The sequence below is a fragment of the Notolabrus celidotus genome, chromosome 15 (genome assembly GCF_009762535.1).
Source record: "Notolabrus celidotus isolate fNotCel1 chromosome 15, fNotCel1.pri, whole genome shotgun sequence".
Classification (NCBI taxonomy): Eukaryota; Metazoa; Chordata; class Actinopteri; order Labriformes; family Labridae; genus Notolabrus; species Notolabrus celidotus.
In genome coordinates, this window is record NC_048286.1 from 27,167,260 (window position 1) to 27,183,971 (window position 16,712).

Consider the following 16,712-nt stretch of genomic DNA (forward strand, 5'->3'; position numbering starts at 1 on the left):
AAGGCAGTGCTGGAAAATAATGGTGGCCACACAAAATATTGACACTTTGGGCCCAATTTGGACATTTTCACTTAGGGGTGTACTCACTTTTGTTGCCGGTGGTTTAGACATTAATGGCAATGTGTTGAGTTATTTTGAGCGGACAGTAAATTTACACTGTTAAACAAGCTGTACACTGATAAAAACATGCTCAATCAATGCTAGGCTCCAGCTAATTCAGTTTAAAGTTGTCTATCGCTTGCACTACTCTGAGGACAAATTACATAGATTCTACTCCACTGTCTCGGCTACATGTGACAGATGCAAATCAGATGTGGGGACTTTGGCTCATCTTTTTTGGTTCTGCCCAGCACTCAAGATTTTTTGGGAAAGCATCTTCAAGCTATATAGTAGCATATACAACAAATCACTTCCTCCTGACTGCCTCAATGTCATTCTAGGCTGCTCCGATTACTCTCTCACTCTTCCATCTGTCCATCTGCAACAGGCCTTAAAGCTTGGTTTGGTTACAGCTAAGAGAGCGATCCTGCAGCAGTGGAAGTCAGCTACGCCTCCCTCCTTTAACTGTTGGTTGAGTGAAATGGTTTCCTCTCTGTACCTGGAGGAGATACGATACACTGTTTCAAACTCACACACTAAGTTTGTGAAAATTTGGGGTCCCTTTATTGAATATATCAACAGTAAAATAAACTGCTACCTGATTAATTTAGGCATTGTTTGGACTGCACTGATGGTGGGTTGTTAAACCTTAGATTGAACATATGGACTCTGCACCTGGATCTTTAATTTACCCTTGGACTTTTAGACAGTGGAATGTCATCCCTTATTTACTCTCTTCATTTTGGTCTGACATTGATTTAATATCTCACCTTACTGTTAAATGGCAGTGTGGGCATGTATGTATGCATATTTTCTTTGTTCTGTCTGTTTGTTTTGTTTTTTGTCTTTTGATAGCTTTCCATTCCAATGATGTGCGTGCCTATTACTTTCCTTCCTTTTTATTATGGTTTGTCTGTCTGTTTTCTTGTCTTGTTATAACAAAAAACTGAAAATAAAGTATTTAAAAAAAAAAAAAACAAGCTGTACACTGACTACTATACATTGTATCAAAGTGTCATTTCTCCAGTGTTGTCCCATGAAAAGATATCATTAAATATTTGCAGAAATACAAGGGGTGCACTCACTTTTGTGAGATACTGTAAATAAACAATGTCCTCACTCATTGTTTTCCATCATGTGACTTTATTCAGCTACCAAAAATCATCTGCATGTGTTGACATTTTCCAATAATCTATATGTCAAGAAATCTCTTTTTGTATATCACAAATATTCCACCTCAAATTAAGCATTTGTTGATGTACATATTTTATAATTAATCATATCTTAAAAATATATGTAATGATCTGTAAAAAAAAAAAAAAAAAAAAAAAGGTTTAAAAAAGAAAAATGTAGTTGCCAATCAAATGATTAAATTAATACTAATCATTCAGTCACCTCATAAAGAGGCAGAATGATGGTTCTCTTTGAGTAAACAATAAAAAAGGGGACAGAAATTTAGAAAACCTAAGTGAGTTTCAGCTCCAAGCCTTCGATGATCAATCATCTTTCCACCAAATCACACACACGCAGGGAGAGAGAAGTGTCACCTGTGCCACCTTTCTTATTCAAACAGCATTTCATCCATTGGACAGGTTTCAGTGAGAACAAAAGCAAACATGACATCAAAGCACAGAGTGTGTGATTACAAGCCCCCTGAAATCAAAATAAGAAAACATGTTAGCAGATCAATAAGGTGCCAATTGAACAAAATTTTTTGCAAGGTTAGTGATGCTCTGACAAAAGGCCAAACAGTGGAAAACACTACAAAACAAATTAAACTCTAATGAACATAATGAGCCTCAATCTGTTTCAATCTGTAATCAATATTTACAAGTTAAATGTTCCTTTCATCTGACATGTACACTTGAAGAGTCAATGAATCTACATCATTACATACAAACCTCATGATGTTTGTGTGACAGTGCATGGAGTTGCCATCATACGTACATTTTACAACATCTGTACATACACCATTTACACGAGTACCTGAACTAGGAGCTCTTTCGCAGCCCTTTGCACGTGGCACGAAACAACCACACAGCTACACGGGGAGTGACGACAGTGATCTGTTGGTGAGTGTTTGAAAAGCAAACAGACTACAGTACAATTAAAACAACTAACCTAGTGACAGAGAAACTAAAGACTGGCTTCTGGAGAGAGTTTAAAGGGTTAATTCACCTAATGTTGAATTACCCCCTTAGTGATATCCACACACGAGGAAGCTTTGGTTTTATTAGCTGAGGTTTGACAGATCCACATGCTGCCCTTTCACACAATGGAGGTAAATGGAGTTTAGTGATGCTTGAAGTGCTGAAACAAAACTACTTCATGCTAGCAGCACTGGGAGAATTTGATCCATATTATACTAAATGCTAACAGCATCATGATTTTATATTCACACTGGCTGTGCTAATGTTTATGTTTAGTGGGTAAAATGTTGACAGTAATCCAAATATATATTTTTTTTATCAAATCATTGTTTAGTAGTTCAGATTATCTTTAAATCTCAGAATTACTCATTAGCATGGGGGACTATTTCGTCACAGATCTAGAGTCAGGGTCTGTGGTGCTTTTCATAGTTTCAGGTATGTAAGCACCGAGTACTGAGAGTCTACGGTCATGCTTTAGAGTAGCAGTGCTTTAAGCTGTGTCCGAACATTAGCATGCAAACATGCTCACAGTGACAACTTGTTGATGAATAGCAGGTATGAAGGTACTCATGCTCACAATCTTAGTTAATTAAACATGTGAGCACACCAGTGTTTATTAACACCAAACACAAGGTCAAGCTCAAGCTTACCAAAGAGGATTAGGGCCACCAGAGAAATACAAATAAAAAGGTCAAAAAAATTTTTTTTTTTTTATTATTTTTCTGAGAAAAAATCTGAATTCTGAGATTAAAATCAGAATTCTGACTCTTTTCTCAGAATAAGAATTAAAAAAAATTGTGACCTCAATTTTTTTATCTGAGAAAAAAGTCAGAATTCTGACTTTAATCTCAGAATTCTGACTTTAATCTCAGAATTTAATCTTGGAGTTCAGACTTTAATCTCAGCATTCTGATTTTAATCTCAGAATTCTGACTTTAATCTCAGAATCCTGATTTTAATCTCAGAAATCTTACTTTAATCTCAGAATTCTGACTGTAATCTCAGAATTTAAACTCAGAATTCTCACTTTTTTTCTCATAATAATAATAATAATTTTAAAAAATTGACCTTAATTTTAGTTTTTTTTTTCCAGTGGCCCTAATCCCTCTTCCATACAAGCTGATGACAGTGAGAGACACACTGAATGTATTTGATCAAAAGAGAAGGTACAAATAACGTCAACTTCTGCTCCTTAAAGGGACCTCAAATACATACCTACATGTATGGAAATAAATCCAATGGTTTTTGAGTTACTACAGTTTGAATCCCAATTGTTGAGCTACTATCAGCACTAAGTTGGCATCACTTCAGCTTATAGCATGTCTACAAAGTTCATTTACCTCCATTGCATTAGGTGGAATCAGAAATCTCAAAACCTCCACAAATCAAACCAAAGCTCTCTGTATCGCTGAATACCACAAGATGCTGTTCAGAGTGAACTCCTCCTTTAAACTCTACTTCACTTTGGGAGACCAATCCCAGTTTTTGTGTGCACACCTCAACAGAAGTTTATTCTGCCGTCAATCTGAAACACAAGCAACCCCCCGGGCTCCACAATCACCACCAGCATTCAGGATTCTTCCCAGCTGTCTGATCTCTCACATTGAACAGGCAAACACAGCTCTTTACTTCCTGCAAGAAGTAATACGCAGAAAACAGCAATCATAACCCGTGTCAGTCTGTCGGTTTGTTAAGTTTTACTTTACTTTTGAAATGTTACATAAATTCTCACTGCAGCTTCACTGAGCTGTCTGTTTGTCAGACTGAATTCAGGAACTTTTCGTGAGGTGCGAACACAAAACTTGGTTTCATTCAACCAAAGAGAAGTAGGATCAGAAACCAGCGGTCACATATGGTGAGAAAAAAATACCTATTGCATAGTACAAGAATAATAGGCAGGTCTAAAACTGTGAAAACAATTCTGTCTTGAATACCATCGGGAAACGCCATCCAACAAAGTGTTCTAACTGCAGTTATGGGACAGAGCTGTCACTGTTGATCTGTGGATATTGGAATGATTTCAGCAGCGCAGTCAGAGCCTCAACTCTTTGGTAATGTTTCGACAAAACCACCACACCACATCTCTGGGCTGCCTTGTACAAAACTCTGGTCTTTTTGTTATATTTATCAAGTAAAAATCTCTGAATTTAAAGAGTTAGAAAACTAAAACTATGCTACAGCGTGTCTGTAAGTTCTTTGTATGGGAGTTACAGGATAATTTCTCAGATTAATGGATAGGCGTATGAATATACACCTAAAAATCACAGATAGACTCAATTCTGTAAAATCTATAATTTGACTAACTAAGGCTGAATTTACACTTTTTAATTTCAGTGTAGCATAAAGTGCCAAATAAAGGTGGCACCGTACTCTGGAGTTATGTGGCACAGTTGAATTAAAAATAAAATAAAGGCAATCACTTCCAGTACTGGCAGGACATGGTTTGGATTGTGCTTATGTATGAAGAGGAAGAAAATTAAAGAAATTAGGAGTTGATATAGTTGATTGCATCTCCTCTCCCATTTACTGTTTAAGCGCACTGTAAACATTTCAAGTGTGATTCCTGTGATGAACTCAGCCCCCTTCTCTATGTGGTCCTCATGCATCCTGCAGTAGTGTCACACTCCTGCCAGCTTCATGTCTCCTTCTCCTCCTCATCATCATCGTTGTCTTCCTCCTCCTGTCTTTGGCAGTAGTGGTTTCTTGGAATAGACTACAATGCAGCTGTGCAATACCATTATTTTCTGTCCTTTGTTTCGGGCTCTGCTCGACTTAACTGATGCTGAGCTGTGCAAAGCCAATGAGCTTAACATCGTCAGGGATTTCAGACTCCTCCACGCCGGATGCCTGGAAGATACAAAGGAAGTGTGAACTGGGATGTAACCATACACTCAACCCATGATTTGATTCAAATCCCGATTTTTGGTTCACCATACGATTCACTCGTGATTTTCAGGAAAATTGGATTGAACTAAAATTTAAATAACTATTATTTTATTTCAATTCTCAGATATGGAGAGTTGCAATATATATTTATTCTCTTATATTTATTTGTAAACAAAGTAATCCTTTTTCATTTTTAAAGAGTGTTGTAACTCAAATAAAACCACTTCATACTTTTTTTCAGTAACTTGCAAAAAAAACTAAAAATGAGCGCACAAAAATACCTTGTTGGAAAATTTCAGAACAATTATCAAGAAATAGAAGTGAGCGATTCCCAAATTAAAGTATGAAATATTAAAACAAATAAGGTAAATCTCTTTAAATTAGGGATGTAAATTTCAAGTGTTCTCCTTGATCGATCTTTGGAAATGTTAACGATCAGTTATCGTTTAATCATTAAAAAACGTGAATGTTTTCCATGTCAAAAATAATGCAGAATGTTTCCCCCTAAATCAAATTCTCCTTCATGACACAATGTATATTACTGACGGTATTAAACGGCTTATATTATGTTGAATCGATCTTAATCCACCCTTATTTGTATCGATTTTTTACAGATATGCAATATATCTTTACATCCCTAAACCTGATTGATTTTATATATGAAAGAACAAAAACTGTTAAAAAAAGGCATTTCAAATATAGAGATGTGTTTTACTGAAGTGGAAGAAATCCATTATTCAGAACATGCATTCTTCTGTCTGTGTACTACTTACCAATTTAAAAGTCACATTTTTGTTATTTTGAGGGTCATCAACAATCTTTTGCAAATTGGCAGCAACTAGACCAGAGATAAAAGAGAGACAAATGAAGACAGGTTTTCTTTAGAGATCGGTGGTGGAAACATAAAACAGCTGGTATTTGATTCAAGTGAACAAAATGAATAATAAAACAGCTCGTCTCAGTTAAACCTTCTTTCAAATAAAAACTCATTTTTTAAAACACATTTTTACTTCAGCTCAGCATTAAAAGTTAACGTGCACAGATGAGTAATCTATTCTGAGCTGCATTTTGAACTTAGCATTCGATTCTACAGTATTATTTCAGAGCAAGAACAAAAAGGGAGGGCAAAGCTTCTTGAATTGAGTCTACTCTGATGCTAACATCCAGTTTTACAGTTTTCAAGTCTTACTTACCAATGACTAAGTCCCTCCCGTCAACCAGACCGGCTGAGACCAGCTCCTGAGAAACTCCATCAGCAGAATCTGAGGACAGACACAGAGAGTTAGACCTGAGGCAGGAATCACTGGAACACGACTACAGAGAATAAAACTTCAGAAGAGTCCTACCTCTGCCGGACATGAACTCAAATCGGATGTCATTGAGTTCCTTCTTGGGATTCCTCAGTCTCAGGACGAGGCTGATGGGGACACTGGCATTGGCTGCAGCTGGATCCTACCATAATAATAATAATATAACTTTAAAAAAATAATGCAGCCCGCCAGCAGGGGAGCACTAAATGTTTTGGCTTGAGAGTCCATGAACACTTAAAGTGTCTGTTTAACATTCAGCCTATGATCAAAACTTTTGCAAAATATCTAAACTCAAAGTCATAAGAGCTCATGACCTCTGCAGAAAGAAGTTTTATGAGAGTATAACTTAAAAACTTCCCTTCTTCATGACTTCAGCTTTTCATGGAACTGAATACAAGAAGATATTGTCTTCTTCCAGCAGTAGTCCAGAGCTGCAGTTTCCCAGAGAACCTGTCCTAAACTAAACATGTCCAGAACATATTTGCTCTTGCCTGATCTAAAACACCCACCCTGCTTCTTTCCTTGAGTTTTTTACCTGAGCAGTGGGTGCATGTGAAGGGCTCGCTGTCGGAGCGGGGCCTTGTGATGGAGCGTCCTCTCCAGTCCGGCCCGCAGGGCTCTCCTGTGCCACACCGGGTGGCTGCAGATTTGCTGAGGAGCCATCTGCTGGTGGGAAGAGCTACGAGATACCAATTTGTAAAAAGAAACAAAAATCAGCAGGTGCTTTGAGTTTTTTGGTGAATGGAAAAAAGAGAGGACACACACAGGACACGTCATGCAGATCAATCTGTTCAGGCATTAAGATAAATCAAAATTTCCAGGTCATGTCCACTACAAATGGACTCACCTCCATATTCTGGGACCCATCCTTCACTCTGGGGGACTGCAGAATGGACATGACAGATTTCCAGGATTAAAAACATGCAATTCTCCTTTAATTCCCCCAACATACGGACTGATGGAGCATTACAAGATTGAATGAATTGGACACAAGTTGACTTTAAACACAGGACTGAAATCACAGTTAAGACAACAGACGATAAAATCCTTCACCAAGACCCCCAATACAAGTCTCAAACTAAGGCCGCCCCACATCCCTGAGGAGACAGAGTCATTGTACATACACAGTCACCTTGCATCCTTCAGTCCAGCAGCACCCTCTGCTGGCCATGAAGGTGCAGTCTGAGAAATACATAAGGGCCCTAAGAAGAAAAAACTGGCATGCAAAGTCTCACCCGCAGGGCCAACACTGCAGCTTTGCCCTCCTCACTCTCTTCATCCAGCTCATCATCGCTCCACTCCCAACCCCCATCCTCCGTCTTGTGGAGACGCCCGCTTGAGCCGGGAACACGACGCACCTACACATCATGTATATGTATAAAAAGAAACTCAATACTGACTCACTCCTTTCTTCTGGTTTCTACTTCTTTTATCATGCAAAACTTGTGGAAACACGACTCACAGAAGAGAAGAGAACAGAATGAAGACAAAGTCAAGCTTTTGAACGTTAAGTCCCTAAGAATGTGCATTTATAATGTATAAGGAATGACTCTGACCTTCCTGGATCGCTCTGACATTGTTGGTCCTATATTTAGGAGCCTGTCCTGCAAATACTCGTTGTTCTGTAACAGTAAAACAAACATTTATTACAGGATCTATAAGGATCTCTCTGAAACACAAGAATACAGAACAATATTCAGTGTATTTCTAATTAAGTCGTGTAAGGCTCACTTTGGCTTTCGTGAAGAATTTATGCTTCAGCAACTCGGCCGCAGTTGGCCTAAATGGGAAAAAGGGACACAAGGCTCTTCATTATGATTATTGTACGACCAGGGAGTCTCACGGAGAGCAAAACAAGCACAACTTCAGTCTAACATTAGGCAAGAAAGACTCAGAGACTAACAGACCTTTTTTCTGGATCCTTCTGTAAACACATGGACAGCATCTTCCTGAACGACTTGCCGTACTTCTTGACCATCTCCTTGTCTGTGATCCCCGTCTCCAGACAGGGCGGGTCGTTCTGCAGAGTCAGCATCAGCACCTAAACACACAGAGACCAGGTTCAGTCAGTGGAGATGTATTTAAAAAAGAGATGCAAATTCAAAACTGAGGACGCTTTGAAGGAGGCACACTCTTGGGAGTAACTCTTCACATGCTCGTTTAAAACTTAAGTTGGACTATGCCTTTGTGTGGGCGTGGATATATATTTATATGTATGCAGGCTGATGGGCGGGTATGTGTTTGGATCCGTGAATGTATCTACAATTATACCTTTTTCATTTCAACATTAGGTACACTTTTGTGTTTGTATATCATATGAATTCTCATATGTCTGTGTGTATGTATATTTATGTAAGTATACAGCTCTCTTAATGCCTCCATTATGAAAGAAGAGGACTGAGATGGGGTTCAGGTTGTTGGGGGGGGGAGAGAAAATGTTATATTTTTTTCTGACAGTGAATTTGTAATGCACCTTTCTCTTTTCTGGCAATAAAAAAGTTGATACATAAAACTTATGTTGTCTCTTTCTGCTGTTTCAAAGCATACAGTGATTTAATACGGACATGAGCTGAAGTACCAGTAAGCTCACACACACACACACACACACACACACACACACACACACACACTTACCTTCATGGGTGGGTATTTGTGATATGGTGCAGCCCCAGTGGCCAGTTCAATGGCTGTTATCCCGAAACTCCAGATGTCAGCTTTAAAGTCATATCCGCGGACCTGCCGATTGAGAACAGAGCAAGCAAAATGTTCAAGTCCTGCTTTTATAACAGAATTATGACTCATCAGAGAGGGAACAAATAACAGCCATCAACATTACAAGGCCCCCACCTGCTCCATGACCTCAGGCGCCATCCAGCATGGCGTCCCCACAAACGTCTTGCGAACTTTATTCCTCGTCATGTCTCCTCCTGCTGCTAGAAAGGCACTCACACCAAAGTCTGGGGAGGTTGTTTGTTTTGAGGGTGTGACAGAGAAAAGAGGAATACTTCAATGCTTGGACAAAGTTATTTAAAAAGGTAACACCCTGAGATTTGCTCAGTTAGAAAATGTACCAGAATGTAAAAACACACAAATCAAGAGTGTCAAAAGAAAACTGAAAAACTGTACCAGCAATCTGCACTGAGCCATCTTCCCCAAGAAGAATATTTCCAGCTTTCAGATCCCTGTGAGGAAAGAGAAGGAGCTTTTAAACAGAATGAACAATAAAGACGCCATTAGTCAAGATACTGCAGCAGCAGAGAAGAGGTTGGGCTGCACATTCATCACTCCTGCACACAAACAAGTTAAAGCTGCACCTCTGATGTGCTTCATATTAATCCACCTGATTTCTGTTTGCATACACAAAGTGCAAACACTGCACAAAGAACAGGAGTGGATCAACCTGGGCCCGACCATCTCTCTCTCTCTCTGACTCTCTCTCCCTCCTGCTCCCTTTTCTAATGAGGCATAAGTGAGTTAGCCACAGTTGGACCTCAGACAGCAGCTGCTCCCTGTCATCTGAATAATGTCCACTCATATCTGACTGTAACATCTGATAGATTATAAATACAGAGAAATTAAAAGACTTCGGACTACTTCAAATAAACAAAACATGCCAGTGTGGCAGAAGATAATAAAAACACACCATCTTTAAAAGAATGTGAGGGAGTGTTAGCTCATTTCAAACAACTGAACTTGTTGTACAACATGTAAGAGAGGATATAAAGAGGCCTTCTGCTCTGTAGTGGTTCACAGTGTTCCTGGGAGGGACTTTTATGTAAAACAAACCTCCTACATTATGCATTTTCACTGTATTAAATATTGAAGCAGCGAGGTCTAGTTGAAGCCACATGCTTGTATGCAGAGAAGGAAGGCTCAGAGTGAGCTGACACAGGAGTGAATGAAGGGATGTGTTGGTTACTAGCACTCAAAGCGCACAAACACAGAGTACAGTGATGGAAGTGTTCGCCCTGCAGTCCGTCCATGACTCACCGATGAATCTGCCCGTTTTTGTGAAGGTACTCCAGACCCTCCAAGACCTCTTTCAGGATGCTGGCGATGCTGGCCTCGTCCAACACCCCGGTCTTGTGCTCGCCACGAGAGATGATATGCTTGATGATGTCCAACACGGAGCCTGAGGGAGAGGTGGAGAGGTGGAGGCTTGTCACATGCTTGACATGCTGGCAGCACAGAGAGGGATGCTCAAATGTGGCAAGATGTCAAAGGCGCACATGCAATAATCACAGATGTGTCCTTCATCCTGAAACACCCGAGAAAATACATTCAGGAAGTCAGCGTCAAATATAAAGTTACTTTTTATTGTTAGGGAAACAATTTAGATTCCAGTTTTTGTTTTGTTTGTCCAGAGTTTTGCCCATTTAAGGACATGACTGACTTGACTGACAGGCGGGAACACTATAGCTGTTGGCGAGGAGGCTCAAAGCCCGTCTTTTTACCTGACACTAGCTCGACAGCAGTTAGGTTGCGTTTAGCATTTCCAATATGGCTGCCACCAACGATTGGCTTCAAAACAGCTCAGGAACAGATGGGTGACATCACGGATACTACGTCCATTATTAATACTGTCTATGGATGTTACAGGAACTGTGTCATTGCAGGGGTTCAGCCTCTTACTCCTTGGCCTACAATCCTCTCAGCAGTGTCTTACAGCACATCTCCTGTAAGAGAGCATCCCAGCTGAGCGGCCTACACTAGAACTGACTGACAATTTAGAGTAATGTTGATTATGTTTTAATGAAGTTAGTTTGCAGGACAGAAGCTTTTTGAGCAACTTTGCATGATCACATCAGTTTAAATAATCTATGTAAAAAAACAAAAAAAACAAAAAGTGTATTTTTATCCAGCTCAACATAGTCCAGCTGCTTCTAATGTTGCTAACCTGTGAACTTTTCTTCCCCACTACAATCTGTTTCAGTCTCAGGAATCTGACATCTTTTTGAGTCTAGTCTTCATTTCCTGCAAAGGTATAAACTTTTCACGTTAACACGAGACATTCACATGAAACTGATCTTCACTGTTTGTACTTTCAGCCCTTTGATATCTACTTCACTGTTTACAGCTTGTTTGGCTGATCTTCTGCACAATCATGATGTTGAACTTCCCCTCCACCTCATTTAAATTATGGAGCAGGCTGCATTCAGGCTGCTGAGTGACGAAGCATTTTCAGGGGATGTTGTGGACGGACTGAAACTTGTTTAGTCTTGTGTACCATAAAGCTAGTTCAGAAGAAGAAACAGCAGCTGTGAGCAAAGAGGAAAAAGTAACCATGACAAATACATCTTATATAAGCTATGAGACATTAAGGAAGTACTACATTTATGGATGTATAAATATGTTGTCTGTTGTCTCAGCGAGGAGGAAAACAGTCCGTGGAACAAAACTGCTGGTTTCAAACTCACAGGAGCTACCACTGCACCAAAGTACTGACTGGATGCCTCCAGACATTATTTCAGGCTTCAAAAAAACAAGTACACAAACAAAAGTCAAGCCAAATTCAGGTTCCATCTATGCCCAGAGAAGTCGGAAGTGTGAGTTAATACTTCAGCACTTACCACCGAGCAGCTTCATCACCAGCCACAGCTCATCCTTCACCACAAAGGAGGTATAGTAAGACACGATGTTCGGATGGTGGCACTGGCTCATGGCCTGAATCTCTTTCTGCAGAGAGGATGAAAGAAAAAACACAAGGTCACACAAGGCGCAGGAAAAGTGCAGTACTACGCAAAGCATCAACTAAATATTTAAAATACACTTCAAGTTACAAACTCAAGCTCAGTCACGTTGGATTTGGAGTACGTTTTGACCTTTTGATATGAAGCAGATCTAATAAAATCATAGTCTGAGTGCAGTTTGAATGAGACAGGCTCTTCCTTACAGAAAACCCATCCTGTTAAATCGGCACAATCCTAAACCACGAGCATGAAGTGTCTGTCCGTCTCCAGACAGAGTCCAAATCTGGATTACATCACCACTGAGCCGCCAAGCCAAGACATCTTAAACCTCGATGGCAAACAAAGGTGAATTAAGGCCCTTAATGTATTACATAAGGACTGGATAGGTGGACGAGACACAACAAACGACGGTGACTTTGCTCTACAGATTAAAGAGGATTGAGTCGTCTCGAATGTCTCAGGTCAAAACAGAACTTGTGGGAAAATGTCCTGACAGCATTAGAGCTTTATTATGTTTGAAGTTATTGTGATTAAAAACCTTCTTTTGTCCAGAGTTTGTTGAACTTGATACAACAAAAACACACTCTGCTCTGATAATTCTGAGAACACATTTATCTTATTACAAGATTAGAGAGAAATAAGTCTCCCTCAGTATTTGGTGATATTATTTTTTGATTAATTGCAACTTGTTCCACTCTATCAAGCAAAGTGTGTCTAAGACTGTTGAGAGAAACTAACTTCTGCCTGAGCTCTGACCTGCTCACAGTGTTTGTGGTCCTTACACAAATTTATCTAGTGAGGTTGTTTATTTCTTCAATCATCTCCTGACGTAACTCTTCTTGTTTTTAATGATGTCATCAGTTCAAACAATTACCTCATTTGGTAAATACACAGCATTTGCATGTTTGTTTTAACTGAAGTGCAACAGTCTGTAATGATACTTCATAAACATCTGATCGTTTCCTATGAGGGACGCAGGGTTGCTCTTTCCCTCAGGACTGTTAGACACCTGTACGATCGTTTTCATCACAATGTTAAATAAAGTGTGGTTTATTAAGCTGATCTCAAACTGGGAGAATAACAAAATACAAACACACGATACACAGCACATTTTAGTGTCACGTAATTTTGATCAGGAGACAAAAATTAACTCCACTTAGAAAAAAGGTCTAGCAAGGTTTTTTGCAAAGCTTTACTTCTCTGTTGAACAGACTTCTTCATATTCAGGCGTTTTCAGAGCTGAGTTTTATTTAACAGCTTTATTTGACCTAACATTATTTATTAATTATCTAGTTCAAATTTTAGTCACTTTTTTATGTACAGCATCTTAGTTTCTTTTACTGGTTTAATCTTTTAGATTTTTATTGTCTTATTAATATATTTCATTTTGGTGAATTTAATTTCCTGTGTTGAGTTTTAATATCTTATTTTACCTCCAGCATTTCCTCATTATTATATCATGACAGCATTTCCTCATTTCGTTCAGCAACTTCTTTTTTTAATTTTTCATTAATTTATTCATTTTATTTTTATTAATATTATGATTATTTTTGCATATACCATGTTCTTAACCTTAGGATTGTGGGGTGGGTTTGGGGTTGGGCTGGGGGGGGCTTTTAAAAAATATCTATTTTGAATTTATTCTATTTAATTTGTTTTTATGTACAACACTTTGCGTTATAATGCCATTGTATGAACAGCGCTTTACAGATAATGTCTAATTGATTGATTGATTGATTGATTGTGTTATCATTTAGACATTTTTACTGTTAGTGTGACAAAGACTAGCTCATTCCAGCTGATAACTCGGTAATACTGAGCTGTGAACAGTGATGTGGTGTGTAGGAAACTCAACCCTCATGTCACAAGGTTTTTTGTTCCTGTCCTAAATTTGAACTTCAACATTCAAAATTAAACCAAAGTGAAAAAAAGTTATTTTAGTTCTTAACAGGAAGCTCCTGCACAAGCACACATTGTGTTCATATTTCATTTCAATAAATGTCCTATTGATTTCATCCAGCTACAGCGCTCTGTGGTTGTTGTGCCTTCATGCTTTTGATGTGTCCTGATCCAACACAACAAACCCACAACACCCCCTTCAGAACAGACACATGAAGAACATCTGGACCTGCAGAGACCGGCCTCACACATCACAATAGGTTCTTACCAGAAGCTCATCCATGCTAGTTTGACACTTTTCCAGGTTGATGCGTTTGATGGCCACCTTCTCCTTTCTGGGCTTGCAATACGCAGCCTGGACGACTGCGGTGGCTCCACTCCCTGAGGAGAAGAACATCAACGTGAGAGCAGAACACAGAGGGAACAGAGAAGCCTTTGACTTCATGGGTACTGCTGAATGAATATGACAACGTAACTTAATTTTTGTGTGCAACTTGAGGAGGAGCTACATACTTATGCTAACATTGAGTTGATATTAGTGTATTTTCAGTGTCTATATGTGACTCATACATCTCTATGAGTAAGTGTAGTTCAGTCCCCTCATGCAGAATGCTGCAGCTTGCCTTTTAACCTGGAAAACAAAGATTTCACTAAATGTGGCCTCTCTTCACCAGCTTCCTGTGGGTTTGTTTTTCCACTGCAGGAACTTTACCCCTGAACTACGTGCGTTTCGACCAGAGGAACCAGGGTCTAAATTTAGTTCAGGGGGTCAGTTCTCCCCCCTGAAAGCCCCTGCTTAGGGGGTAGTACTTTTCAAAGGTCCTGGGACTTTCAGTTGAACGTAGCGGTGTTTGTTGAGTTTACACAGTTGTTAAAACACAGAGGGAGTTCCTGGGAATGCATCCTTGTTTAGTTTTTTATTAAGATTTCAAAATATTATTTAATATAATTGTTTTTCTTCATACGTCACTGGCCTGATTTGGACAATCTACCCGGGACTTCAGCCTGCGGTCGAAATGCAGACAACAATGGGGGCACAGGAACCTTTTAGTTCCAGGGAAAGCAGTTCTGCGGGCTTAAAAGACCCCTGAACTCTTGGTGGAAATGCACCTATAGAGGGCCAAACAAGGCTGCCATCCCATATCTGATCAGACTTCCCATGACAGCATTATAGAAGGTCTGAGTCTGAGTCTAATCTGAGTCTATGTAGAAAATGCAGTCTTTGGGCCAGTTTGGCACACAAGAAATCAACATGAACATTCCACTTGAATGAGTTATCCATCTGAATAGAAGAGTCCACCTGCTCAATTAGACCATCACTAATTAAAACAGGGTCATGTGATCTGACTCTGACTGCCCTGGGGTCAATTATCATCCCTTTAGTTTTGTTTGTGGTCAGAATAAAGATGATGTTTCTCACACCAAGCCTGAAATGAGACAACCTCATTGAGATAAACAGAAGAGCAACCATCAATAGGAAGAGAGTCACTGCTGTGGAAAAGTGCAAGCAATGATTCAACTCTTGATAGATTCATTAGTCACGTTACCGAGACTACAGTGAAGTATGAATGGCTCTTCATAATCCGTGTCATACCTCAGCCAAGGAGCACCACCCAGGAGCACCTCCTCTGAGCACCACCTCTGAGCACCACCCTCTCCAACCACTGACGAATCTTCACTAAGAGCTAACATTAGCTAGCTAGCAGTTCAGCTTTGTGCTCACTTGCTATGGAGTAAGTCTCTTCAGCTTGCCGACCAGCAGACAGCATTAATTAATGTGGCCTGGACTGAGGTTTAAGTCTGCAGGGCTTCTAACCTTCCTTCCTTGTAGCTGCGGGTTGTAACTGGCCTTCTGCTAAGCTACAGACATGTATGCTAGCAGGCTCCTTTAGCACGCTAAGCTACTCACCTATCACCTCATTGAGCTCGTAGTCATCCCTGTCGATGGTCCAGGGTTGAGAGGACTGGTCGTCAGCCATGTTTTCGCCGTGTGAGCTGTGTTGTAAACAGTGCTTCTAAATAAGAGCAGGTTTTCTGTCTGGATTAATATCTTTGTGGTTACTCCATTCGGCTCCGCTGCTGCAGGCTGCCGCTGTTCCGCTGACAACTCCTGCCGCTCCTGTCAACACAACTTTACGCGCGACTGACGCTGACGCAGCGTGTGACGTACTACTGCAGAAAAAGGTCTAAAAAAGACGCCATCTTGAATGTGGCAAATTCTGACAAATGTTTGTAAAATGGCTAAATACTTTGAAAACACAAATTTAGAAGGATGGACCACAGTAATAAATGATTAATTAGTAATGAGGGTATGGTAGTTACCTGAATATTACTTTTAACACTTATCTCAAGACCAGAGGTGTCAAGTATAAATATATATATAATATCTATACTTTACTGGAGTAATTGAAGAGTTCATTTGCAAAAACAGATATCTCAGTTTTTATAAATTTTCAAAAAAATATATTTCCTTTTTGATATATATTTTTAAAAAAGTTAAATTTTGTAATGTCATTTTGACTAAGTAAAAGCCAACCAACTTCAATTGAAGTAATAGAAAATTTAAAAAAAAATTGAAACATTTAAAAAAAAAATTAAAAGTGAGTTATCTGTTTTTTCAAATGAACTCTTCAATTATTTTTCAGCCTGCTTTTTTACTTCTACTCCTTACATTTAAA

General features: G+C 39.4%; 1 protein-coding gene across 1 annotated transcript; it reads right to left on the reverse strand.

The window, feature by feature from the left end:
• Positions 1–1,222: 1,222 nt before the first annotated feature.
• On the reverse strand, positions 1,223–16,160 carry LOC117827033 (serine/threonine-protein kinase OSR1-like). Its single transcript, XM_034703482.1, has 17 exons — positions 15,944–16,160; positions 14,303–14,415; positions 12,016–12,121; positions 10,436–10,577; positions 9,572–9,627; positions 9,293–9,402; positions 9,080–9,181; positions 8,353–8,486; positions 8,177–8,225; positions 8,002–8,067; positions 7,681–7,803; positions 7,293–7,328; positions 6,981–7,124; positions 6,482–6,587; positions 6,329–6,397; positions 5,909–5,973; positions 1,223–5,096 (listed from the first exon to the last, which is right to left on the reverse strand). Exons 1-17 carry the CDS (start codon positions 16,011–16,013, stop codon positions 5,022–5,024), a joined length of 1,566 nt encoding a protein of 521 aa, XP_034559373.1. The 5' UTR covers positions 16,014–16,160; the 3' UTR covers positions 1,223–5,021.
• Between the last annotated feature and the right edge of the window lie 552 nt (positions 16,161–16,712).

Bases quoted from the DNA above. Each gene is read 5' to 3' on its own strand.
- LOC117827033 (XM_034703482.1), bottom strand. From the start codon at position 16,013: ATGGCTGACGACCAGTCCTCTCAACCCTGGACCATCGACAGGGATGAC. The intron at 10,578-12,015 runs GTAAGTGCTGAA...CCTCTCCCTCAG, and splicing joins GGTGATGAAGCTGCTCGGTG to GCTCCGTGTTGGACATCATC. The intron at 7,804-8,001 runs GTCAGAGTCATT...CATGATGTGTAG, and splicing joins TGTCAGAGCGATCCAGGAAG to GTGCGTCGTGTTCCCGGCTC.